The 25,630-nt window shown below is 51.8% G+C and overlaps 10 protein-coding genes and 2 non-coding genes across 12 annotated transcripts; 11 read left to right on the top strand and 1 right to left on the bottom strand.

Moving 5' to 3' along the window:
- Nucleotides 1–284: 284 nt before the first annotated feature.
- frdA (putative FAD dependent oxidoreductase) lies at nt 285–1,730 on the top strand (the record flags this gene model as incomplete). Its single annotated transcript, XM_025571704.1, has 1 exon — nt 285–1,730. One exon carries the CDS (start codon nt 285–287, stop codon nt 1,728–1,730), a length of 1,446 nt encoding a protein of 481 aa, XP_025432968.1.
- A 2,503-nt stretch (nt 1,731–4,233) lies between these two features.
- On the top strand, nt 4,234–5,181 carry BP01DRAFT_364540 (CFEM domain-containing protein; the record flags this gene model as incomplete). Its single annotated transcript, XM_025576328.1, has 4 exons — nt 4,234–4,314; nt 4,383–4,569; nt 4,646–4,869; nt 4,915–5,181. The coding sequence occupies 4 exons, from the start codon at nt 4,234–4,236 to the stop codon at nt 5,179–5,181; spliced, it is 759 nt and encodes a 252-aa protein (XP_025432967.1).
- Nucleotides 5,182–6,410: 1,229 nt separating this feature from the next.
- On the top strand, nt 6,411–7,602 carry BP01DRAFT_355389 (uncharacterized protein). Its single transcript, XM_025574674.1, has 3 exons — nt 6,411–6,734; nt 6,823–6,885; nt 6,980–7,602. Exons 1-3 carry the CDS (start codon nt 6,628–6,630, stop codon nt 7,560–7,562), a joined length of 753 nt encoding a protein of 250 aa, XP_025432966.1. The 5' UTR covers nt 6,411–6,627; the 3' UTR covers nt 7,563–7,602.
- A 644-nt stretch (nt 7,603–8,246) lies between these two features.
- BP01DRAFT_414870 (putative Rho-associated protein kinase) lies at nt 8,247–9,474 on the top strand (the record flags this gene model as incomplete). The annotated part of the gene is made up of 3 exons (XM_025579085.1): nt 8,247–8,323; nt 8,397–8,592; nt 8,726–9,474. 3 exons carry the CDS (start codon nt 8,247–8,249, stop codon nt 9,005–9,007), a joined length of 555 nt encoding a protein of 184 aa, XP_025432965.1. The 3' UTR covers nt 9,008–9,474.
- Nucleotides 9,475–9,974: 500 nt separating this feature from the next.
- On the top strand, nt 9,975–11,121 carry BP01DRAFT_292949 (uncharacterized protein; the record flags this gene model as incomplete). The annotated part of the gene is made up of 2 exons (XM_025571712.1): nt 9,975–10,130; nt 10,189–11,121. 2 exons carry the CDS (start codon nt 9,975–9,977, stop codon nt 11,119–11,121), a joined length of 1,089 nt encoding a protein of 362 aa, XP_025432964.1.
- Nucleotides 11,122–11,737: 616 nt separating this feature from the next.
- Nucleotides 11,738–12,792, top strand: BP01DRAFT_355386 (putative ubiquitin conjugating enzyme). The gene is made up of 3 exons (XM_025574673.1): nt 11,738–12,002; nt 12,076–12,168; nt 12,240–12,792. The coding sequence occupies exons 1-3, from the start codon at nt 11,846–11,848 to the stop codon at nt 12,494–12,496; spliced, it is 507 nt and encodes a 168-aa protein (XP_025432963.1). The 5' UTR covers nt 11,738–11,845; the 3' UTR covers nt 12,497–12,792.
- Nucleotides 12,793–13,112: 320 nt separating this feature from the next.
- On the top strand, nt 13,113–13,183 carry BP01DRAFT_t98. The gene has a single exon. It is a non-coding gene; the product is annotated as a tRNA-Gly (tRNA).
- A 41-nt stretch (nt 13,184–13,224) lies between these two features.
- On the top strand, nt 13,225–15,258 carry BP01DRAFT_355385 (uncharacterized protein). The gene is made up of 4 exons (XM_025574672.1): nt 13,225–13,786; nt 13,886–14,376; nt 14,488–14,657; nt 14,787–15,258. The coding sequence occupies exons 1-4, from the start codon at nt 13,438–13,440 to the stop codon at nt 15,097–15,099; spliced, it is 1,323 nt and encodes a 440-aa protein (XP_025432962.1). The 5' UTR covers nt 13,225–13,437; the 3' UTR covers nt 15,100–15,258.
- A 765-nt stretch (nt 15,259–16,023) lies between these two features.
- BP01DRAFT_337564 (alpha/beta-hydrolase) lies at nt 16,024–18,333 on the top strand (the record flags this gene model as incomplete). Its single annotated transcript, XM_025573286.1, has 4 exons — nt 16,024–16,197; nt 16,224–16,462; nt 16,586–16,832; nt 16,892–18,333. 4 exons carry the CDS (start codon nt 16,024–16,026, stop codon nt 17,954–17,956), a joined length of 1,725 nt encoding a protein of 574 aa, XP_025432961.1. The 3' UTR covers nt 17,957–18,333.
- A 2,155-nt stretch (nt 18,334–20,488) lies between these two features.
- On the top strand, nt 20,489–22,193 carry BP01DRAFT_390633 (uncharacterized protein). Its single transcript, XM_025578016.1, has 2 exons — nt 20,489–21,122; nt 21,178–22,193. Exons 1-2 carry the CDS (start codon nt 20,934–20,936, stop codon nt 22,036–22,038), a joined length of 1,050 nt encoding a protein of 349 aa, XP_025432960.1. The 5' UTR covers nt 20,489–20,933; the 3' UTR covers nt 22,039–22,193.
- Nucleotides 22,194–22,226: 33 nt separating this feature from the next.
- On the top strand, nt 22,227–22,298 carry BP01DRAFT_t99. Its single transcript has one exon. It is a non-coding gene; the product is annotated as a tRNA-Arg (tRNA).
- Nucleotides 22,299–24,196: 1,898 nt separating this feature from the next.
- BP01DRAFT_241696 (uncharacterized protein) lies at nt 24,197–25,231 on the bottom strand. The gene is made up of 3 exons (XM_025571274.1): nt 25,153–25,231; nt 24,895–24,992; nt 24,197–24,789 (listed from the first exon to the last, which is right to left on the bottom strand). Exons 2-3 carry the CDS (start codon nt 24,949–24,951, stop codon nt 24,451–24,453), a joined length of 396 nt encoding a protein of 131 aa, XP_025432959.1. The 5' UTR covers nt 24,952–24,992; nt 25,153–25,231; the 3' UTR covers nt 24,197–24,450.
- Nucleotides 25,232–25,630: the final 399 nt, after the last annotated feature.

Below are 25,630 nucleotides of genomic sequence, written 5' to 3'. Positions count from 1 at the left end.
GTCAGAAGATGCTTGCTGATCACATCATGAAGATTGAGCTCTCTCCCGGGGAAGAAGAATGCTACGTACTCAGATTTCGTCTCGTCTCCGGGCTCCGCCTTCAAACCAGGTGGTGTGATACCACAGCCCAGTCCCGGGTGATGCGGGAAAACCATACCGTATGATCCTCATCTAAGCTCACGCAACCACAAACAACCACTCTTCAAAGAACAAAATTCCTCTTACAAACTTCACTCATTACTTCCTTTCTCTCCCTACCATCTATGCAATTTAGGAAGATACTCATGTCCCCCGAACAAGCAGTCATAGTCATCGGCTCCGGCCTCGCCGGCCTCTGCGCCACCACGCAGCTCATCGCGCACCGCATTCCCGTCATCATGCTCGAGCGCGCCGCCAAACCTGGAGGTAATAGCATCAAAGCCTCCTCAGGCATCAACGGCGCGCCCACGCGCTTCCAGCCCCCACTGCAAAACGACAGCGCCGATCTCTTTCTGGCCGACACGCTCAGCTCCGCCGGCCGCCCATTGGCTAGCTCCGTCGCCGAGGAGCGCGCACGGCGCGAGAGGCTGATCAGCACACTGGTCACCACTTCTTCTGAGGCAGTCTCCTGGCTCGTTGACGAAAAAGGCGTTGACCTTAGCACAGTCGCGCAACTAGGCGGCCATAGTCGGGCGCGCACGCATCGCGGTGGCGCAGGACAGAAGCCGCCGGGATATGCGATCGTGAGCGCCCTGCTGGATTCACTGAATCAGGAGCCGCTGTTTGAGTTGCGGACAAATACACGTGTCACGAGGGTGGTGAGAGCAGAGGGAGACAGCGATGACACGGAGGGGATGCTAGGGGTGGAGTATGATGCCGGGCGGGAGGATAACCAGACCGAGACGTTGTATGGACCCTTGATCTTTGCGACGGGCGGGTTCGCTGGCGACACTCATGGGTTACTCGAGAAATATCGCCCGGATCTGGCGGGGATCCCTTCAACGAATGAAGCCCGCGAGGGCACGCAGCCGCTGCTGGAGGAAGTCGGCGCCGAAGTCGTTGATATGGACCAGGTACAGGTGCATCCGACCGGGTTCGTGGATGAGAAGGACCTCACGGCCCCGGTGAAGTTTCTGGCTGCTGAGGCACTGAGAGGGGAAGGGGGTATACTGCTTGTTGGCGAAGGGAAGAGGTTTGTTGATGAGCTGGACACACGCGAGAAAGTCACTGCGGCTGTCATGAAAGGCGCGGGTCCTCTTGAGGACACGAGTCGGCGGCAGTGGGATGTCACCCTTCTATTAGATGAGGGGGCGGCGGCAGCTTCGAATACTCATCTCGGTTTCTATCTGTGGAAGGGGTTGATGCGCAAAACCACGGTCGGCGAGCTTGCTCTTCCTTCCATTCGCGACACACTCCAGGATTACGCTGAGGTGGTGTCTGGGAAAAAGCCCGACGATTTTGGGCGGTCCTCATTCGGTAACTGGACACTAAAGGATGTGAGGTCGGATTCGGTGGTCTACGTAGGAAGAGTCACGCCTGTGGTCCATTTCACCATGGGAGGCGTGGTAATCAACGAGCACAGTCAAGTGCTGGACAAGAGCGGCTCTCCTATCAAGGGTCTCTGGGCTGCAGGTGAGATCACGGGCGGACTTCATGGACAGAATCGTCTAGGAGGTTCTTCACTCCTCGAATGCGTTGTCTTTGGCAGAATAGCCGGTGAAAATGCGGCTGCCTTCCATCAACAGCACTAGACTATCAGGGAATCTCAACACATGATCGCTTCAAGAGACTGTTCGCTCATGGTATAGTGCGGCGCACGGACGTGGCTGATTTGGTTCGTGTTCATCGCCAACATTGTGTAAGAGTGGAGATATTTCGACAAGCTTCTAAATTCCTGCCATCGCATGAGCCTTGATTCATTTGTCTTATGATTAAAGTCAGGCAAGTTTCACTATAACTTGTAAAATTGAGTCATCCGTAATTCGCGCTGTATGTGCCTACGGCATGAAGTAACAGAGTGAACAGAGTTGTCTCGGATCAAGGCACAGAGCATGTAATTAGACTTCTGGCAGTGGGCTTCCTGGGGAGTAAGAGCTATGTATATCCAATTGTCAGGCTGGGAGGCGCAAACCGATGCAGATGCATGTGGTCAGCCCGAGCAGATCAGCCACTCCCTTAATTTTAGAGTCAAATAAGGTCACATCCTCCCAAGGGGGAAGGGAGCTCGAAGAACCTTCGATCATTGTTCTATGGAGTCATGCTGCTTAGGTCGCTGACTCGTTCTGTTCTCTTGCATCATATAGTAGTGGTCCCGTTGAGTCCTTGAGAGAGGCTGTAACGAATAGAATTGAGAGTGATTCCACATTCCTGATAACGAGGCAGGGCACTGACCATGAGTGACATGAGGATGATGTTAGTGGTGATTGGATAGTGACCCTGGTGAGGATCCCTTACTGCTGGCACTTGCTCTGTTGTGTTGGAGAAACTGAGGGGATGATGTCATTTCATAAGGTCGTCTCTCGGTCGGACTCCGGGGCTGGTCCCGAACAGGAAATGTGGCAGCACCGCCACAAACACAAACAACAATCTTTGACCGCATTGGAAGAGCTTCTTCCACTTTGTGGGAAAGAAAAAAAAAAGACCCGGTTTTCATTTGGACCATGCTTGGACCCTCAAAAATGGGGAATCCTCCACCAGAGGTCCCCCGCCAATGCTCCCGTCCTATGCTCAGGTATCATACCTCTGCTCCAGGGTGACCTTGATTCTGCGACGCAGTCCTGCTAGTCCCTAGCATAATCCCTTCCGCACCTCAGAACCGCGGGGATTCACAATAACAACAATATCTGAGGGAATAAACACTGGAGGCTGGTCAGTCCAGCCTTCCCCCTCTTTGCCTATGCGAGTGGTCTAGGGGCCTCTGGGCAATATGCTGGATCGATCCCGTGTTAGTCCATGGTTAGCGACCGACTGGACTGAGATAAAGTTCGAGGTCCGGAGGAGCTGGTGGCGGAAAATTCAGCAGCGTTTCCCCACAGCACAAAAGTGCCCGGTCTTATGGCTTTTTGCAAATGATGGCTAGTGAGTTGACGGTCAGCCACATCAGCGGTGGGCTGATTGCCAAAGGGCCCAATAAGGATCGGCAACTGGCGATCCCCTGCATCCATCCTGTTGGTCTAAAGAGCCAGCACTCAGCAGAGACCGTGGACTTGAGAATCCTAGTCCAATCTTGGGTACCCAGTATGCAATGGCGCCGACACTGACGTAGTTTGTAGCACAACCCGTCTCTCATCGTGCCGTCATTCCTACTCAAATTTCTCCGATCAGAAGACTGCCCACTCCAAAGGTTTGACAAGTGAATAGTCGGTCATGTCTAAAGCCTGGAGCTGGTCAATGGTACCCTCAAGCATTGAAAACATCGGTGAGCAGGCCGGCCACATAAACAAAGGTAGACCAATGAGGCTTGAGAAAGCCGATGAGGAGGTGGAGTTCGGAACTGGGTCTAAGCTGATATCGCGCGCGCCCCAGCCACAGCAGCCGTCCCTTTTCCCGGAACCCCCATCTGGATGCATCTGCAGCAACTGTTGTTTTTGGCACTCGTGATAGCCAGTGGTTGCAGCAGGCTAATGCGGATTCCTTCAGAGTCACCCTATGAGAGCAGCATAGAGCTAGCCAGGGGATTCAAGTGAACCCACGGCAGCCCATCTCACAGGTTGTTGGCTGCGTACTGCGGAGTAGGAAACAAGAACGATAGGGCTAGCTTGGGTGGAGATCTGACTCCATGACTTCACTCGGCACCATGAAGCTGTCCTGAGCCACGTTGGCTGGGCAGCTGCTCGAGAGAAATTTCGTGCACCAGCCAGTGACGACTGTGGACAGTACAGTAATCCAGTCCTAGACTTCTGGGTAGGAGAAATTAGGTTGAACGAACAAAGAGTGGAAATTACGGGGATCGCCGCAGCGGGAAAAGAAAAAAATAATGATGAAAAAAATCGAAGGAAAAGGAAAGTACTTCAGGATGAGTGAATGATTTGCGCGCTCTTTCCCATCTTTTCACAACTTAAATCAGCTCGTCCCCCCTCTCAATCCCCTCCCTTTTCTTCCTTCCCACACCCAACCATCGTTCCGATCCCATAACTCGTTCTTCGTGCCTTCACGTCGATCACTTTCTCGATACCCCTCTTGTCGCATCCCAGCCTCCCGTTGCTTCTTCAATCTATCATTGTTTGCGCGTGCAAATTTTCCATCTCACCCAAAATGAAGACTTTCTCGCTCTCCATGGTGCTGTTGGCTGCTGCCAACCTGGCCAATGCTGCTGTCTCCGTTAGCGACTGCGCAGTATGTTTATCCCATGTTGACGACAATCGATGCTGGCGAATGGAAACTGACTTTCGCTGTGTTTGTAGCAAATGTGTGTCAACAACATGAACAACAAGGCTTCTGAGCTGGGTTGTTCCAGCGGCGATCTCAGCTGCTTGTGTAACAACGCCGACTACAGCTATGGTATCCGGGACTGCACCGCTGAGGCCTGCCCTTCTGACAACGCTGCCGCTGTGCTGGCTGCCGCTCTTGCTTCTTGCCCTAGCTCGACTAGTATGTGATACAACTTACCACCACCACCACCGAGTGGCTTCTCTGATTTGTCGAATGCTAACCCTGCATCCTACAGGCGGCTCCACCTCCGGCTCGTCTGCCACCGGAACTTCCTCTGGTACCGCTTCTGGTACCGCTTCCGGTACCACCACCGGCGTTGCTGGCGCTTCCACCAAATCTGCTTCAACCACTAGTGGCAGCGGTACCTCTTCTGGCACGGGCGCGGTCTCTACAACCACTGTGACTACCGGCACCCACTCTGGTACCACCAGCGGTGCTTCTACTACCTCTGCTGGAACTGTGAGTGCCCGTCTGTTCTCTACCTCAACACTTTATGCTGACCAGACCAAGACCAAGACTACTATCACGAGCGCCTTCACCAGCACTACCTTGAGCACGGCTACTCTCAGCAGCACTGGCTCTTCTTCTACCGGCAGCGGATCCTCCTCTTCCACCGGCAGCTCCAGCAGCGGCTCCTCTGGTAGCTCGTCCACTGGCACTGGTACCGCTCCCGCCAGCTCTTCAACCTCCACTGGTGCTGCCTCCCACCTGAACGTTGCTGGCAGCGGCGCTATCGGTGCTTTCGGGCTTGCTGCTATGCTTCTCATCTAGACGAAGAATCATGAAGGTTCCTCGCTTAATTCCGGCTGATGTTCGCGTTCAGCATCACAGCGTGACCTGAATAGGGTGAATTTCACTATTACGGCTTATGACTTGCAATGTTTCTAATGCGGCCTTGTATATTCTAATATGACGGGTCATACGATAATGACTAGTAGATAATCTGGCACCTCCTGTTTTGCAGTGACAGGGGGAGAGCAAGAGGAACGAACGGAGGGTATGCGGGACTTGTCATTAGCTTCTTCAATCAATACATTCATTCAAACTTCTGGATTCTTTAACATAACAGCGGCATGCAAGCAGTTCAACTACAACATAAAGCTCTTTGACATACACATTGCCTGTGCCCATTCACTTTGGCGATAGGAAAGATTCTGGAATTGAATCAAGTTCGAGAAGCATTTTCTGTGGTTTCAGGGAATGTCCGCAGGATGATTTGCAGATCCGGTATGCAACCGGCTCAAGGGACAGGGCCCCACACAAGCACCCGAGCTAATAGCAAACAAAGCTATTGATGTCAGCAACATTGGCCTTCACAACAACGCCAATATCGAGCATGACCTGTCGCATACATATTTGGCATCAGATTCTTGCAGCTCCTACTCCGTACAACATTGAGTTTGCACAAGCAACTCTCATCAGTAAGTAGGGTGTTAACCTAATCCGAAAGTCGCTTGTTGAGTGTGGCTGTTGTCCTGTCCTGTCTTTGTTGTCAAAACCTAGAATACCCCACCCAGGTCTTGCCCCCTGAAGCAGAAGCTCATGCCTCGTGGATTGATTCTCGAAAAGAAACCCCGGTGGGTGGAATCCGTTGGGAAGCGATTATTTGCCTGTCACGGCGGGATCACGTCATTCAGGGACTTTGACGAAGATCAGCGCCCGTTCTAGGCCCCCCGTCATCTTTGCATGCTGTCTTCAGAACCGCATACCTCATACCCGCCGTCTATTGTCCACTGATGCATATTGCCTCTTGCCTCATAGTTACCGGGGGTCGTGACGGAGTCAGATAGCGAACTAGCACTTACACGGTAGCGAAGTATGCTAATCCAACGTCCTCACACAATGTACTCTGGGCATGAGCTCCCCCAATAAACTGTTCTTCTACCTCGCTCACCTCTATTGTGGCAATTCTCCCACACATTCATGACGCTAGGATGAGGTCAATTGCGTATGTTCAGCATCAGCGAAGGACTCCCATAATTCAGTCCTTCGGACCATCAAGTACAATGGGATGTGCTATTAAATGAGCCCAAAGTTGAACCCTTGGAAACTTGGATTTGAGTATCAAACTCAGCACTTCAAGCAAGGCAATCAATCAGTCACCGCAACGTAGTTGACGTCAAGTCATCGACTCTGCCTCTATCTATTTCCATCTCTACAGTATTCTCTTTCCATATTAGTCCCACATCTACTTTGTCCCTATTCGTCACGCAAGCCATGGCAGCGCTATCCACCTCATCCAACTTGAAGTATGTCTTTGATACCTTGAAATCCAATCCGGTGGTCACAGGGCTGTGCGCGACCGCTATCATTGGCCTTGTCTGGTACCTCGATTGAAGACCCTTCCTTCTATTTGGTCATATGAGAGTGAAGACCTGGCACTAACAGGGTGTGTGTCTGCGGGGTGTGTAGGACAGTCAACGACTTCCGAGAATGGAAAGCTTTTGGTACAGGCGGAACGCCGCCGACCTGGGCGTGAGTTCCCTCCCTGACACCTTACCCACTTCCCTCCAGGGTACAAGAATATCATCAAAGCAAGATTGTACAGGACTAACCATGGTCACCGCAGTGGTTACCTTCGCATGTCCAAACTCCGCGCCAAACACGCCGCCTCCAAGAACAACCTCCAGGACCCTTCCCCTCTTCAACAGACGGGGCCCTCCTACTTGCCCACCGGCACTCTCCCGCTCCGCTCCGGTCCGCGCCCGCGCATGATGCCGCGCATTCTCCCGCAGCGCCAGTACCCGGAGCCCATCGACCCCTCGGTGCAGGCCCGGCTGCGCTCGTTGGTGCGCGATCTGGCCAGCGCCCACCCCGAGCTGTTCGACCTGCTACCCTCGCACACCGAGGGCCGCACGACTGATGGGCTGTACGCGCGCCGGAATCTGCCGACCCTCAACCCGCTGGCCGGCGATGCTATTCTGAGCTACGAGATCGCGCACATGCACCCGGCGGAGAACAGTCTGCATGTGTGGTTGAGTGATGTCGATGCGCGGGAAGTCATCGAGAAGGGCTGGGGCCAGCGGTTTCCTGTGCCGGCTGTGCCACAAGGCTGGGTGATGGTCTATGCGCCGCGTGATGAGGGAGAGATGGATATCGTGGAGGGAATTGTCAGGGCAGCGGCGCGGTGGGTTACTGGTGTTATGGTTTGAAGAGGTTCCATCTTGGATTGGACTGTCCCGGCAGGATCTGATTGTGGACATGGTCATGATGATGACAATGATGATGTTTCCTTGAGAAGCGAGTTGTCTTGTTTTTTTAGCGGGCGTTTTCTGTACCATATTATGGGATGACTTGTACATTAGCCTTCTCCTTCTGTGATGATCATATCAGTCATGATTGAATGAACGACTTTTGACTTCTGTAGACTTTCGCGAGAAGCCTGATGTGGAACTGCTTGAGGACTTTCCTAGTCTGGCTTCATTTTTCGGTAAATGGCTCCGAATCGGATATAGAAAAAGTGTTATCAATGAGTGGCCATGGAGCAGTGAGATAATAACCATTACCCTCTTAGACTTCCCTGACTCACTCGCTGTATATGTGAATAATAAGGTTGGGTTTGGCGCGTAAGCTTCATACACCAACTGGTTGAGACTCCCGCCGACTCACCTCCTGCACATATGAAACCCCCTTCTCACCATCGGAGTCTTTACTATCAAATATTGACGAGCCGAAATATCCAATATATGCGTTGAGATGGAGTCGAAGGACAGGGGCTCAGCGCTAAACCGGGCAACGTTATCAAGCCCGGTCTGCATGTTCCTTTTGCCATCCCCAATCAACCCCATCTCTGTCGACATCTTTTAGGACCGAGACTCCACTCAACCCCACGTGACATGGACATTGTACATAAGAATGAAGCCTTCGAAAGGATTGACGGCAAAATGAAGTTTGCCTACGTCCAGGTCTTTGTGTTGCACGATTGCATATTTGGATGAATCGATGAGATCTACCACAAGACGCTGAAGGACCTTCAGAAAGTTCAGCAAAGTCCAAACCAACGACAAGAGGCCCATCAGTGAATTTCGTTTGGTCCGCTGTCTTTGTGAAAGACCAAGTATCCTTTTTTATGTCGGTGGAACTTTTGAAAAGCAAATCGCTTGCGAAGTTGAAACATGCGAGATCCTTGGCAAGAATCCCCATCCGAATATTGCGATCAATTATGGCTACAAGGAGAACCAGGTCGAGTACCTCGGTAGTGCTTCAAGCGATACCAATCCACGCTACTTGAAACACTTCATCTTGAACGGCTGGGCAAGGTAGCTTTCCATTCGCGTACGCGCGAACTGGTGAGAGGATATGATCAGTGGTCTAGAAGGTGGGATTTTTGGATGCCATCAAGCATCTCCACGCGCATGGGCTTGTTCATGATGATATCAGCCCGGCTAACATTGCGATCAATGCGGACGGCACGCTTGTTCTTATTGATTTCGATGGCTGTCGCTATATCGGAGAGTCCTTGCGCGACACTCAAACGAAAAGAACTCATCATTGGCACGACCTTTCTGTTGGAATCTCGCTTGAGAAACCCGGTGTTGACGCTTTCAGACGTTACGAACATGGCTGGCTGGATCGTCGGACGAGGACTTCTGTTTGAATGACGCTTGCTTGTTGGTAAAGCAAGGAAGAGCGACGCACATGAGCTCTTTCTCTGATAAGTTATGGACAATCGCCTACAGACCTTTCTGAAAGTCATTGTGAGCGCGACGAGGTGGCAATGCGACGGAGCGGGTCGAGATTATAGCAGAGGGGAGTGGGTCTCATGCCACAGAGCTTGTAGATTGGCGCTTTGGGGGTTGCGTACGTCGCGAGGGATTTCGCTCTTGTTGTGTTCGTCTGATGAAGCTCAACCCTCGGGGTCTTTGTTCTTGTGCAGTTGCTGGTGGGGATCGCTGGGGAAGAGGTTAGTTTTTCGGGTGAGGATGAGAGACATTGGATGTAACAGGTTTTGAGTCGAAAAGTTGAGCAGATGGAGTTGGCTTGGGAATTACGTCTGGTCACTACTCGTTGAACTCAAGCTTGTCGTTCTATTGTAGTATACGAAGTAGAGTTGTTGTGTCGGAACTGTTGTCAATAGGTGTGTTCGCAGCAAAGGAACCATCCGGGTAGATTGGTTACTTGATCATTCCATCTCCAGCAACATACCACTATGAATACTAACTTGTCAATGCACCAAGATCTCCAACCCACGCAAGACAAACTCCGTATCCAATGACTGCTAAGAATACTCCTTATCATTACTAGCGAGCTTCGTATCGGCCCACTTCGGCCGCACTAATATTAGACCAACCCCAGACAGACATTGATAGGCTGCTCCCGGGCGCGCTACTGCCTTGAAATGGTAGGTTTCTGCCTGATCCTTCAGGTGGTGGCAGCCTTCAGCCTGCCCCGAATCTTAGCCACCTTTTCCCTCCCCGGCTTATAATTCTTTGTTTCTCCTCATCCCCTCGCCATCCATCTCGGTCATCCAACTATTCGTCTTTCGCTATCGACGCGTGCCACATTATACTCTTCACCCACTTTCCTTCGACTAAGTCTTGACATCTATTGTTTCACAAACTATCATGGCTATCTATGCCCTCCTTCGTCGAGGAGTGGACGCTGCGGCGGACTTCCAGTCCAAGCAGCCCTCCCAGAGCCAGCCAACCATCCATCTGGTAGGATGGTTGTCGGCTTTCTTCATCTTCACTGTTCTAGCATTTGTTGGCATTCTCCTCTCGGTAAGAAAAGGGCTGGGATTCAAATTTACGGTGGGCCATACTAATCTCCTTTCTTTAGGTCGACTATACGTACGGAATGCTGGTTCCCACCCTCGCCGTCGTCGAAGACACCAACCCCGACGTTTACGTCCGTATCGACACGGACTTCGACCCGAACAAGCCTGTTGATGCGAATGAGCCCGAAATCGAAGCCGCCCGCACTCAACCCATCACCAACAAGTTGTGTACGACTATTCGCCACCTCCGCGCCCGGGCCGGTCCCTGGTCCCGTTTCCGCGGGTTGGGCATGCTCTTGACGTATGGGTTCGCTCTAAACACTTTCTATTTCCTGGTGCCCTTCTCTGCGACCGCGTTCATCCCCCAGTTCATCGTGGGAGTGATCGGCGCCGCCCTCCTGGCCAACCTTAGACTTGCGTGGGTTCACATCGTCATCTCAGAGCCATCTCCTAAGCGCTTCTACCAGCGCATCGGCGGCTTCAAGGTTTGGCAGCGGATTGCTCCTGTTGCGGCACTCGAGCAGGCCGTTATCAGCGGCGCCATGTACATCCCCCTTGTCGTTGTCAAGGCCATTTATGGTCTTGATGGACTGATGGCACCCGCTGATGGCGATGCTTTTCCCACCAAGACGATCCTGGCTATTTGTGGTATCCTCGCGGTGGCTGGCTCGCTGTCTCTTGCGGCTTCCATCCCTGCGCGGGCTATTTTCCTCCGCGTGGCCGCTTCTATGCTGCCTGAGGAGGATGAGGCCATTGTACCTTTCGACCGCTCTTACGGCGGCAAGGTGCAGCCTGCCATCTTGGGCGGTATCGGTAGGCTGAGCATCTCCGATGCTTGGAAGACTCTCGACCGTCCTGCCCTTACCCGCTTTGTGAAGGCGATCTTCAAGGCTCTAGCTATTGAGGTTGGCGTGACTATGTTCTTCTCGCTGCTGCTCACCGGCCAGATTCTTGCTGGCGCTGTGACCTATGGATTTCCTGGAAATAGCGCTTGAGCGGATCGACTTAATGCTCTACCTACAGCTCTAACGATACCTCTCCTTTCGTATTTGAGCTACCAATCCTATGTATGCGAATAAAACTCTGTTCCGGCACCAATCAGCCCTACATTCTCTTGTACTTACAGCCAAGGTCTGCATACCCTGCCATATTGATTCCAAGCATGCATGGAGCCGAGAATGATTTATGTCATAATTTTCGTAGTTGTAGGTTGGAACGAATCGCCTGCACAAGAGCCATCTCGCGGCATCTCATATGAGGACCTTGACCTGGATTGACGGCTGCCTTTTGCCGGCCACTGCAAGAAGAGTCAACCGTTGCTCTATACGTAGGCACTTGATATTGCCACCGATGGTGATCGGGCCACTGATGGGAGGCTATCGGGAGAGAATCATAGAATGTTATCGTACGCGGCCCCGCCACCCCACTCTCCCTTTGCAGCACACCGCCTTGGACCCATCAATTATTTCTCTTTTGACCAGTCCGATTCCCTAACTCGCTTTTCCACCAGGGTATACGGAGTCATTTCTCCTCTTCATATTTTTCCTCTTCTCAGGGACATTCACCTTTCTCTAGCATACGAGGCTGCTCTCCTGGCGCCACTGACATTTCGCGATCCTCTCTCGCCGCTACATCGACCCTTAACTCACGGTTCCTATCCTGCCTTGGGCCCCTCCTTGGTTTCCCCGCCTCCCCCTCTTTTCGCTTTACGTCAACGCCATGGCCACAACACCAGCCGGTCGCATGCTGTCACGTCAGCTGTCGCAGATGCAATCCGATAAGGACATCCCCGGAATCAGCTGCGGATTGGTCGATAACAATGTTTTCGAGTGGGAGGTGATGCTCATGATCTCGGATGATGTCAAGCTGTACGGCGGTGAGTGTCTTCGCCGCGTGTAGTTGTCAACCCTCCAAGGACTTTCACCATGGCTAACACTGGGATCAACCAGGTGGCTTCTTTCGGGCTCGGCTCTCATTCCCCATGGACTACCCTCACATGCCGCCAAAGATGAAGTTCGAGACTCCCTTGTTCCACCCGAACAGTACGTCCCCTTCCCCATGAACCGCCAGCCCGGGGAGAAAGGCGACTAACACGCAGAAAACCTGGTTACAGTCTACCCCAACGGCGACGTCTGCATCTCTATCCTCCACCCACCGGAGGAGGATAAGTACGGCTACGAATCCGCCGCCGAGCGCTGGTCCCCCGTGCAAACCCCCGAGACCATTCTTCTGTCGGTCATCTCCATGCTGTCCAGCCCTAACGATGAGAGTCCCGCCAATGTTGAGGCGGCACGGTTATGGCGCGAGAACCCTCAGGAGTTCAAGAAGCGGGTGCGCAAGTGCGTCCGCGACAGTCTCGGTGAGGAGTAAATGAACAGCAGAGGTTGTGGTTTGGTCGGTTCGTTCAATCTGTAGGTAGGGGGTTTATCTTTCTCGCATGTCATGCATTGCGCGGGAGCGTCATGGCGCAGTAAATGGTTTTTCTATTTGTGGATCGCGTGGTAACTGTCTTTTCTCTGTGATTACATCTTGGCATTATCGTTGCGATTCTGTTCTGTTCGCGTTTGGATTTGACAGCTGGAAATGGGGAAGCTGTTCTCGTTGGCATTTATGGTTCTGATTTATGGTTATTATGTGATGGGTAGCGGAATAGAGTTTTGGTGAGGTTGTATTGCTCGTGGTTGCGTAGATGTAGGGTGAATATATGTAGTAGGTTTGTGTGGTTGATATGACACCGTCGGATTGTTTTTAGAATGCTGTAGGTGAGTCTGCTGTGTTGCGAATAAGGTCTAGATGGGATCTTTTCTACACCGATATCACTATTCAATCCGGGTCCATTATTGTTCTTTTGTCTTGTGTGCAGCGGATGAGCTTGAGTATGTTATGAAGGTCGGTGCTGGCCACTTCCACCTCGACATCAAATCAGTGAATCCCTGATTCAACGGTTTTTATCAGACGCAACTCCTGTATGAGTTAACATCACCAAGCATCATTGGTCTAGTGGTAGAATTCATCGTTGCCATCGATGAGGCCCGTGTTCGATTCACGGATGATGCACTCAGCGTTTCCTTTTTGTTGGATTGCATCAGATCAGCCACCTGCTTCCTTCCTAGGGTCATCCTTCATCAAGCCATTGTTATCTCTCTCAGAGGTCGATTCCCCGCACATGTTTACTTTCTGCCGTTTCTTATCAAGTGTCAATTGATGCAGCTGCCGGGATCCGTTCCGAACAGTGTGGTTCTTCACCTCTAAACTCATGCAATGTTCCTCACCTTCGAGTATAACGACCTGTCAAAGATCAGTAAATCATCATGGCTACTACACCTCCCTCAACCTCCACAGCCCCCTCACTTCCCTCCGCAGCACCGATCATCGTATCACTAAACATCACCCTGCAACCTCCGCTCTCACGCTGCGGCCGCGGCCCAGGCCTCCTCCTCATCCGTCCTACCAACCTGACCACTTGCCAAGCAAACAATACCTCCCTGGACCCATCCCCAGTGCAGAAATGGGCAGAGGAGAGCTTTGTCGTGGTAGAACTCACGCTTGACTCCACGATCAGCGGTGACGGGTCCTCTGTGTCGGAGGCCATATCCGCCGCTTTAGACTCACTCCGCACATCCCCGCAATGCGATGACCCCGAGAAGATTGGGCTCCTAGGTAACTAGTTCCTGTCTCTCAACAAAACCAATTACCCCGATCAAATACAAGCCAAACTACTCGAAGAACGGTTGATTAAAGCTAATAGACAAATCAAAGTATACGGCTCTCCAACCGACTACCACCCTGCATTTCCTCAGCTCCTCCGTCAAACCATCACAGCACTAGCCACCACAGTGGCAGTCCAGAAGATCGTGGCAATAGTCTACTTCAGCAGCGCATGGGAGGAGGATCATCCTCGGGAGATCCCAGCTCTCCTCCACCTGCCAACGCCGCCCAGCAAAGACACGATCCTCCCGCTTGGCCCCCCTGGCATCAACGTTGACACCACCTCCAACCGCAGAAGTTACTACTACCCTGAAGCCCAGTCCCCGGGATTTATTATCCCCGGCCACGCGAACTTCAAAATCGGTGCTGCGGGCGTGGCGCACACGCGCTCGCTGACCTTCCTCAAGAGGACTCTGGGCGGGCCGTACTTTGATCTCGAGAAGATCTGGGAGGAGCATACTTATTACGAGTTTGGGGACCGGTCGGTCGAGAAGACGATGGCGACGATGGTGCAGGAGCCGTATGTGAATCATGTTCCAACTGTGGGTTTTCCTATTATTTGCCCGTCCTTGGAGATCTGAGCTGGGGGTTGTGTTTATGAAGGGAGTACCGGTCGAACTATCAACTGACTGACTGACTGACGACAAACACAGATGACAGGCGGAACCGGCCGCGTACAACTGAGCCGCTTCTACCTCGAGCATTTCATCTTCACCAACCCAGAGGACACCGAGCTGGAACTAGTCAGCCGTACCGTCGGGATCGACCGCGTGGTCGACGAGTTTATCTTCTGCTTGACGCATAACGCGGTTGTAGATTGGTTGCAAGTCCCTCCCCCCAACCTCAACTGACCTTTCCTACCCCTCCCTCCTCCTCTCAAATACAAAAAGCACCTCCATCATAACCACAGACACCAGCCCGCATCATACTAACGAATCCCATTCCACGACAGAATCCCCGGCATCCCACCCACCCACAAACCCCTTCGCATCCCCTTCACCTCCGTCGTCAACATCCGCGGCGACAGACTCTACCACGAACACATCGCCTGGGATCAAGCGACTGTGCTCCGCCAGTTGGGTCTCCTACCGGAGTACCTCCCCTATCCCTATGCGCTGCCGTCCGGACAGGTGGCGGCGCCTGGGAAACGGTTTGAGTACCGGGTACCGGCGGCCGGGGCGGAGACGGCGCGGAAGTTGCAGGGGGATCATTCGGTGCCGTCGAATGAGATGTTTGCTTTCGAGGTGAGGGAGGTGGACCTTTAGACTTACTATACCTGTACGGTGTACCGGTAGAGTAATGAATAGAGAGGAAAAGGATATATCATGTTGATATGTCAACCTGTACCGTACTCCCGTGTAGGGAGTAAGTATGCAGAGTTATTTGCATGATGCATGTGATGATTTGAATTAAATTGACTAAGCCATGGTAGTTACGATGCCCAATCCCAGCCGGGAATAAGACAAAATAGCAAAATACCCTTAATCTATATTTCCACGTGTCCATCAACTCAAATACGCACCATCACGAAACCACTTAACTACTCCATCGAACCGACCTCCCATCAAACTTACCCCCCTCAGAGTAGCACTAGTCCAAGAACCCCCCGCTCCCATCCAGTGTCCACCAACCTGGAACCTAACCCCGAACACAAAAAAGCAAAGGACACCCTCCCTCCCGTTGCGGCCCGTCACGAACAACATTCCTGGCGCCCCCTCCAGCATATTTCAGCATATTCAGAACATCATAGGATTCATCTTCCACCGTTAAGTTCCGAGTTCGGTAAATCTTCATCCCTTGTTTGGAACCCGCGGGCTGGGGTCAGTATACCTCCCCACTTCCGAATCCGGAATCCACTCCGTTCTCGGAAGAGGTACTAAACAGTACTATCGTTCGTGGTCTATTCATTTTTATAGTACGTGTCTAGTATTGAATATGTTACTGAATCTGTGGAGGCCTGATAGTACTGCCTTACTGAAGAGAATCTTTTCTTTTCTTTTTTTTTTTTTTTTTTTTTTTTTTTTTTTGCTGGGATTACTGGGAGAAGAATAGATAATACATACATACCCATCGTCCGGCAAGACAAGTACATACCACATCAACATAGCAATGGAAAGTTTCCTCCCCACTCTACTTCACGGAAAATGCACGGCACGAGAATCGGTCTTTTAATCTGCGGCTGCACGCTCATGTTTGCACGAGGAGCACGAGCCGCGGCTGTATTACCTACGACAGCAGGCCAGACGGCCCTCCCGATCGTAGATCTTGGTTACGAGCTCCATCAAGCTATCTCGTTGGATGTACGTTATGCTATGCTACCGTACCCGTTTCTGCCTCACGGAGTGATGCTATCCTATTGCGATGTTCTAGCTACTGAGCCCGAAGCTAGGAACAAACTCAAACCTACAACTTCTCCAACATCCGCTACGCAGCGCCGCCAACGGGACCGCTCCGATTCCGACCCCCTGTGCCCGTCGCCGCAGGACCAGGGAATAGTTCGAAAGAGGTGGAAAATGGCGCCCAGGGACGAGTTTGTCCGCAGGCGGCGTTGCGGTGGGAGGAAGAGATTATGCCGGGCTTTGTGGCGGGGGTGCTGGCTTCTGAGTCTGGAGCTGCGGGACCGGCATCGTCAGCAACGGCGACCTCAGCGGCATCACCATCGGGGGTAACATCAGACCAAGAGGATGGAGATGGCGGAGTATCGTCAAGCTCAACAGCGCACCAATATGCCCCCGTTGTCGGATCAGCAAGTGGCGACGCGAGGACGACGGAAGACTGCCTGTTCTTGGATGTGATCGTGCCGAAGGAGGTTTTTGAGCGGAATACTATCCAACGAAAAGGAAACAAGGCTCATGATGGTCTGGCGCCGGTTCTTGTGTGGATTGACGGCGGTGGGTATATCGCTGGTGATAAGACAGAGCAGAGCCCCTTGGGTCTGATACAGCGCAGTCTGGTCGATGGGGAGGATGGGATTGTGTATGTTGCGATCAACTATCGGGTACGTCATCCTTTCCTGTGAGCTGAGTAACGGACCAGAGTGGTGTTGACTCCCTGCAGCTGGGTGCGTTCGGCTGGTTATCGGATGGAAATGGCATTGCTAACGCTGGTCTCTACGACCAGCGTCTCGCTTTGGAGTGGGTGAAGGAGCACATCGGGCTCTTTGGTGGGGATCCAGACCGTATCACCGTCATGGGCCAGTCGGCTGGCGCTGGGTCGATCGTTCATCAGTTGGCCACATATGGAGATGATACAAACCCCCAAGCTCGCCCGTTTCGTCAGGCTATTGTCCAAAGTCCCATCTGGTATCCCTTGTCGGCGAAGCAGCAAGCCTCGACGCGAGACGCATTCCTCGAATTGCTGAATGTTTCGTCCATCGAAGAAGCGCAATCTCTCCCTTCGGAGCAGTTGATCGCGACCAATGCATACCAAATTGCCAACACCCCCATATACGGAACCTTCACCTACGGACCGGTGGTAGATGGGTCGCTCGTCAGAGACTGGCCGAGTAAGATATTGCTCGACCCAAACTTTGGCTGGCAGGACCTTCGCCTCATGACAGGTCATGCATCCAATGAGGGGTTGATTTTCACTCCGCCGGCCGGAGTTAACAGCTCGGCCTATGCGACCATTCTGAGCGACTTCCTCCCGGATTTGGCCCCCGAATCGTTGGAGGATATCGCCCAAACGCTCTACCCGACAAGCTCCAACGCTTCAGCCGCCAATCTGGGCTACTCCGATGCACTGGGAAGAATGGCCCTGACAATCAGCGACGCTTTCTTCACTTGCAAGAATCAGTACCTGAGCATTGCCTTGGACACATATGCGTACATTTTCGATGTGCCGCCCGGACTGCACTCCTATGACTTATACTTCACTTTTTACGATCCTGCACGTCCCGACCCAAGTGTTGTGGATGTCGACCTTGCTCTGGCCATACAGGATTATATCATTTCGTTTGTGCGAGAGGGTCGACCATCTTCTCTCGCTGCTGCTGCAGCAACAAGCTGGATCCCTTACCGAGCGCAAAACCAAGTTCTGAACATCCAAGCGGGAAATATATCAAGCGTGCCAGATCCAGTGGGCAGGGACCGATGTCAGGTGTGGTGGAAGTTGACCGGCTGATCGCATGCAAGGGGAAAACTGAAACCAAACCATTCGCCGAGGACGGAACTTCTCGTATCGAACACCACCAACACTTGGCATCCGGTGCGCCTTGGGACAGGGGCCATTGATTCAAAAGGAACTCTGGTAGTCCTTAGGCTTTGGGGGCTAACGAATGGTCGAAGTCTGAAGTGAAAAAGACTGTGATGGAACTAAAGACTCCTTTGTTTGAGGTTCACGGCTTGGGGGCTATAGTTCAATCCTGTATAAATGATCTGCGAGCATGGAAGTTTCTGGGAAAGCCGCCATCGCAGAACCCTTGCATGCGATTGACATGATGACAATTCAGCCGCATGATTCATTTTAGAGAACTATTCCTGAGTAGCATGAGATAGTGTCTATGCCAGCCCAATTATTTGTTGGCTACAGGGCCCTTCGCCAATGAGAGGGAGAGCAATGCGATGACCCACGTGGGATCGTGTGCCATGCTTGACTGGACAAATCGAGGCGGGAATTGAAGCTAGCGGGAATTATCGCCACCGACAGCCGATGCTATGAAAATCTCTGTCAGAGCCATTATGGTTCGCATTCGGCTGAAAAGCTCACACCACCCGCATGGTGGAGCTTGCTGGCTAGTTATATTCTCCCCAATTACTGTTCAGCGCGAGTTTCTGCCGACGGGCCGGATCCGTTCTCTCAGTCAGGGGGGATGAATTTAAAGATGGGACTCCCTGCAATCATAACATGGCTTACTATCACAACCTTAAGCACGCGACATGTCTCAAGGATGGATGCAAGTGCATGCTCTAGCGGCGCTCATTCTTCAGATCGTGTAGTTCAACCTCCAAGCCAGCAATATCAGCTCTGATCGACTCTTTGTCTCTCCTACTCTGCCAGTCTGGGCAGTTTGGGTGAAGTGGGACATTTGCCGGAATGACTCAGCACTAATAATAACTTAACCAAACCAATGAAGTGAGCTTAGTTAGACTGTTTCAAGGGTCAAACAGTCGATAACCTTGAAAATAAAGGAGAAAAACCAACCTCCGATCCTCGTCCAGACGTGAACCACGCTAGCTCAGGCACATATTACTGTGTACTACTGCCCCAATCGGAGTTCCCTTAGCTTTTGAGTGATTTGCAACACTAGGATGGATACGTGCATTTGTCCGTTGCGCTGCGATTGATTCAGCTGACAGTGGGGATGAAGCCCGATGCGCTGGCCGGTCCGCAAGCTGTATGCATCAGGTCCAATCGTCCGAGCCACCAATCACTTCAGACTTGCCTATGGCCATGAGAGATACTTTGTCCATAACCTTAAATCATGAGAATAACTTACGACCATTTTCTAGGCCCTGCGTCGTGCAGGGATCGTGAATTGACACAGCTCAAGTTGATTGCCAAAGAGGCATTCCAAAGAACTGATCCCGAGAACTGATGTGCCAATCGCAGGGTCCGATTGCACCTTCGAAGCGCACGCGAATGGGTTGAGTGGTGTTCAATTTCCCGAAGTGTAGAATTCCGGGAGGCGCTTACCCACGGTGACCGACCGAAGTGACAGACGAAAGCTTATTGGTAGGGTGTCTCAGTGGTGGAGCTGGACGGTGTGCCCATCTCGGAAGACATGCAAAAAGGTAGGGTTCTGGCGATGTGACCAAAATTAGGCAGCCGTGTGTCTGAGACTTTTTTTCTGGAAGTGATGTCTGACCTGACCCGGAGAACCGAACGGTTCGAGACAACGGGCAAGAAGCAATCCACAGCTAAAATGATCCCCCAGCGATAACCTCACCGCCAAGCTTCCAATGACCCATGAATGGAGGAGGGAAAAGTGAGAGCCCGAATGGCCCGTGGGGGCGACCAGGGGTAGCAGGAATGGTCATTGGCAGAGCTGGTAGAGCTTAGCAGAAAGAAGGAATAAATAGCACAGCTCATCGGGGCCCGCGGACGAGAGAAAAGTGGGGAGAGAGAAGCACTAAACACGGCTAAACTCAAGGGGAAACCAAAGGGTCTATACTTAATAATAGCAGTCACCGATGGCTGTGCTGGCTGGCTGGCTGGCTGGCTGGCTGGTGGTCTCTTTCTTTCTGTGTGACTTTGCCGTACTGGTCCAAGTCCTGACAGTCCTGACAGTCCAAACAATTTCACAATATGAGTGTATAGAGGATCCTCCTCCATGACCGGGTGCCGAATACCCTCCGCGAACCGCCCATCGGGGTTGTTTCGAATCCACGGGTTTGCCATCGGACTGGATTGGGGTGACACAACGCAGCAGGGACCAGTTGCACAAGTACTAGTAATGTGCGGTAGAAGAGGAAATGAAGGCGGACCTGGCCCCCAAGATAGAGGAAGAGAAGGTCAAGTCGTGAAACCAACGAGTTGAGGCGAGGATTGATTATTGGGGCGGATGCAGTGAATGAGGGGGGAGGAGGATGGCGGAGTTCAAAGCTGCAGGTGTGAATGAGAATTCATCATTAGTTAGCCTAATACTAGTAGTAGTTAATATACAGCATACACAGTAACTTCTCTTCATACCTACTCCGTACTTTTTTATTAGTCCTTTTAGTCCACCTCGGAGTTCTTCTAACTCCACTAATTCCCTTGGCCTTGCATTGACCCAGAGAAACGGTAATTTACTACCTTTCGCCCCTCATTTTCCTGCTTTCCCCGCTGGGCCAAATCTTAGCCGTTGTTGGGTCGCTTCTGCTTGCTTTTACTGTAGCTTAGTTATATTATGCCTCTTGCCGGCTGACTGCACCCTGCATGATTTTCCAGCCTTGGCTCTGTCGTTTCTTCCGGTCGTGCATCCTATAAACATTCTCTCTTTCCCTCTTCGTTCCCTTCTAGGTCCAAGTTGACTACATCCAATCCTAGACGTTCATTTCCTTGCATCACTTCTCAACACCACATCATCACCACCCCATTTCACCATCCCCACTACATCACCACCTCATCATCCTACTACACCACCCTTTCAAACCAGGCTACCTCTTTACAATCAGCCATGTTGTTTCGCTTCCTGTCCGTGACAGGTGCTCTCTGTCTCAGCAGCTGTGCTGCTGCTGCCAGCGTGCCTTACTCCTACATCAGCTCACCCCGCTCAGCCAGCGCCCATCAAATCAATCTGCCTGCTGTGCCGTGTGCCTTTTCCGATTCCAGTTGCAATGAAGCCCTTGATTCCATTGCACACCTCGTATGTCAAACCATCTCATCGGAACCACCAGAATTAAGAAACTGACAGTGACTAGACTATCGACTTTTCCACGCAAAATGGTGTCTTGCTGGCCAACAAACAGCCCATCTTCCCCGCTTCCGTGCCAATGCAATTCTCCGTGGACCGCAAATGGGACGCCCAGAAGCAATCTGTCTCCGTCGCGTATGCATTGGATGTGCGACCGCTGCCTGCCCACCCTGGCGCCCCCGTGGGCGATGTTTACCACCTAAAGCTCCGACTTTTCGATCTGCATGGTCGCCCCGTCACCCACCACGCTGTGGCCATCGGTCTGGTCCGCGATGCCGTTGGCAACCTCCAAATCACCGTGATCGACCCCAACTCCAGCCGTGAGCACGGCCACGGCAACAAGATCTGGCGCATGAAGCAGTGGAAGTCGCAGGTCGAATCCTACGTCCAGAACGCCAAGGAAGCCGTAACCGACTGCCTGAAGACGACTCCTTTCTCCCACCCTCACCACGAGCACGAGCACGAGCACGAGCACGAAGGGCACCGCCCCGACCACTCCTCCGCCCCGGCTTCTGCTGCCGCTGAAATCTCCCACGAGAAGTCCGCATCGACCAAGTATCCTCCCATGTTCCGCACCAGTCACAACGGACAGTTCTTCTGGACCGGCCGGGAGCGCGGTGTGCTGAGACAGATCCGCGCCATCATTTTCCCTGCGCTTCTCGGAGTCGTTGCCGGAGGCGTCGCCTGCGTGATTGGATTCATCCTTGGCCGGACGATCATCTCCGTGTACTTCTGGGCACAGAGCCGCCGTCGACAGCCCCAGGTTCCCATCATCGTTATCGAAAAAGACGAGCCGCTCGACGAGAAGGAGGTGCTAATGGAGCGGTACAGCGACTTCGATCCTGAAGCCAACATCCCCCGTGATTAACTACTACATTTCTTATTTCTTTTTCACTCTTTCCCACTCCATTTCCTAATTTTTTCCTTGTCCTGTCTATGAAGATATCCAATGTAGCATGTTTATCGTTTCCTAGCATACGCATCTGAATGAAAGCGAACCTTTTCCAAGCCTAAGTTGCACTTATTCTTTGCCTATACAGTCAGTGTATCAAATCAGGCCGGCTGGCCCAATGGTAAGGCGCTTGACTACGAATCAAGAGATTGCAGGTTCGAGCCCTGCGTCGGTCAGTATTTTTGCCGGTGGTTTTGCCACTCTGCAATCCTGGAGCCTGGGGGTGTGGAGTTTTCCCAACCGTGCGACTTGCGGCGACCCAAACTTTCCCGATGCGGATCCACCCGCCGAAAGCTAACCCTACCCTATTTTCCGGATCGAGATATGGAGTAGATGTATTGGGAGTACTGGTACTGTGTGTGGTACTGTGTGTGGTACTGGGTGTCGCAATCGCGGGTTTGATCCAAGACATGTATCGTCATCCTCGCCGATGATCTTTAGCTTGGAGAGTGGCTCAGAGGATAGTTGTAGTTTGGTTGTAATGGTCGGGTCCAAGACAATGATATTCGTGTCTTGCATTTTCTGGTTTGGATCGAGGGTCGTGTGGGGGTAAAAACCCAGGAAAAGAAAGAACGGGGGCATGGATTATGGATATGATGATCGGGATCTTCTACAGGAAGGATAGGTACAGTACTCTGCCTAGTATGGAGTATGGATTGGGTCACTGGGTGTTCTACGCGGTGGGGTGGGTGATCGATTGCGATGTGGATTGGGGTGGATTCCAGAAAGGTTCGTCTGTTGGGATCTAACTAAGTAAGCCCAGTCCTGGGTGATGATGAAGACTTCTTGTTGTTACTTAGGCACCGTCGTTGGATAACACGGTTGCAAGAGTGTGATTGAATCGAAGCATCTAACAGACTGAACAGACAGCCATTATTGATATGAGACGTGTCTTCGGTATCCATCGACAGACGTCGAGTGGAATACGGAGAATCGAAAGGCTCAAATCCAGCAAAGTAACTAGGAGGGAGAGCATCACTGCATTAGATGCAACGAAGGGTGATTCGCATTTCTCATCTCACAAGGTGAAAAGTGAGAGAGAGCCCCCCCTTGGCCACAATCACAACTTCGCCAACTCTTCTCTGCGCTAGATCCCACTTGGAAAACCAGTCAGTCCCCGGTTGATCAAGGCAGCAACAATCTTCGCAAGGTAAGTGGAGGGAGTGCGGCAGAAGAGTGGGGGAGAAGACAGCTGTGACCGCCACAGGCGGGTGTTGCATTGGAGATGAAACCTCACGGTACATGCAATGGGAGGACTGGGTGTGGAGGTGCTATTCTGAGCGGCAAAAGCCATGTCTCACTATTCATGGTTCTTCTTACTGCATGAACAAGAATCCTCGCGGATTCGAGTGGTGGAGTCTGCTCATGCTAAGTTCGATATTTCAATTAGGTAGCAGAAGTAAAGTCGAACCATGCCTGCGTGTTTAGATGTCCCCAGAGCAGGCTAGGAGAGGTGTTCCTAATTCGAACACAAGTTGATATGCCATATGTATATCACCTGCTGGAAAGATACGGACTACAGGAGCGGCAGAGAGCATGGATTGTCTAGGAGAAGAATGAATACTGGTCAGATGACTAGCTTCAGTATCACCCTAACTCGACAAGAAGTGAGAGGCATGTAAAGGAGGAGTGCATCTAGCTGAGCTGAAGAAACAGACTAGGATAAAGGAGACTGAACCGAGACAAGCGAGTAACCGAGCAAACAAAAGAGCCAACCCAAAAAAGATTGAAGAAAAGGTAACTGTGATATCAAACACTGCATGATCTTGCAAGTCTTTTCCTTTAACTCCACGTGTCTGACACCTTGGTAAACCCCTCGAGATTTCCTGCATAGTGTAATTAGCATGATCAAAAGCACTTTCCTATCCAATATCACAAATTCATGCGGAGTTGGTTCAAACCTTGCAAGTCTTCAGCCTCTGTGTAGTCCAACTCCGGATGCAGCATTGGGATCTCCCGTTTGGCTGCCTCCGTCAATTTCACGTACTTGTAGGCAAGGAGATTTCCATTGATGGTGACTTTGTACACCTTGCGATGATGAACCTCATGGCATTTATTTGCAAGACTATGAACGGGGCAAGAATTTAGTGACTGTGTTTGTGAATGTTATTGATATGATGCAATTTCAAGGCACACCAAGCATCCCAACGCCAAGCTCTTACTTATCGCTTATGTCGATAAGCAATCTCAGTTTCCACCCCCACTCCACATACAATTTACTTAGCATATATGCAGCTCGTCATCGACCATCTCATGTCCACCTTGGCAACATGACTAAATACATATCATCCTTCCCATCACTTCTTTACCACAAAACTTGAATCTCATCTAAACACACTCCGACTTGATGCTAACGAGAGTCACATCCGCCTCGAAGCACTGCTTCTCGCTGTCCACGCTGACGGTCTCGAACAGGGTCGACTCGTCGCAACCAGAGGCCGTGTAGGTGTGAAGGACGGTGGAGGTGCCGTCGGCGCAGCTGCCGGACTCGACGTATGCGGTGAACGACTTGATGGGGAAGTTCTCGACGTTCAGGCACGAGCCGGCGTAGGCGTTGCCCGCATCGATGCTGGGGGTGGTGCAGTTCTCGTAGAAGTACCCTGCGTAGCCCACAGTGGGTTCGGCAGTGGCGGCCACCGCCAGGATGGTAGCAATGAGGGCAATGGTCTAAAATCAGCGTTAGTAGGGCTGAGACCAGCAGCGGGAGCGAAGAGTGTAAAGTTGGAGGGATGGGGAGAAGTCAATCGGAGAAGTGCGGTGGGGTTCGCGGACCTTGGTCATCATCTTGAAGGTCTGAATGGGGTTTTTGAGAATATTATGTTGTCTCATGGAGGCTTTGGGATAAGGATGTTTCGCAGTTGTTGGAGGTTCTTTTAAGGGTCAAGGACCACTCTTATATACCTTTCCTCCTGCCATCAGGGGCTCAACTTGCATGTGAATTTCGTCCGCAAGGTATTGGACGTTATCTTCCTTCTCAGCTGAGATGGAGCATAGTTCGTGATCTCGATAGCACTATTGAGGGAGACTTACGTATGCTCTGGAGCCCGGAAGCTGAAGTATCTCTCCATTCTTCAGGGCGGAAGAGGTTTGCTTGGACACGATCTAAAACCCTGACTAGCCGGATGAAGATAAGCGGTTGAATATAGTCCTTCAGTATCTTGTCAGCTTACGGAGCGCCGCGGAGGAGAAACTATAGCGCGTTTGGCTTGCGCCTGGTTATGCTTCTCGTGGAATTTCGCATGTTCGTGGGTGTTAATGAGGGTCGAAGCATGTCCGACGGAGGCCATCATCGATTTTCATACTGCACGAAGATCTTTTCAAACAGTCCATAGCTGGTCGAATGCACGCCGAGGCTCCAAGAGACTTTCAGATACAGACGTTGAAGAATTTTGCTGCAACCTGCAGCTATTCGCGCCCCACTTGGATAAATTGCATTTGGTAGCAGCCAGTTGATGGGGCCACCACTGGTTTCTCGTGTCCGTAGGATGGCAAATGCAATATAAATTAT

Source organism: Aspergillus saccharolyticus (assembly GCF_003184585.1).
Source record: "Aspergillus saccharolyticus JOP 1030-1 unplaced genomic scaffold BP01scaffold_9, whole genome shotgun sequence".
NCBI classification, from domain to species: Eukaryota; Fungi; Ascomycota; class Eurotiomycetes; order Eurotiales; family Aspergillaceae; genus Aspergillus; species Aspergillus saccharolyticus.
This window is presented reverse-complemented; position numbering and strand designations above follow the sequence as displayed.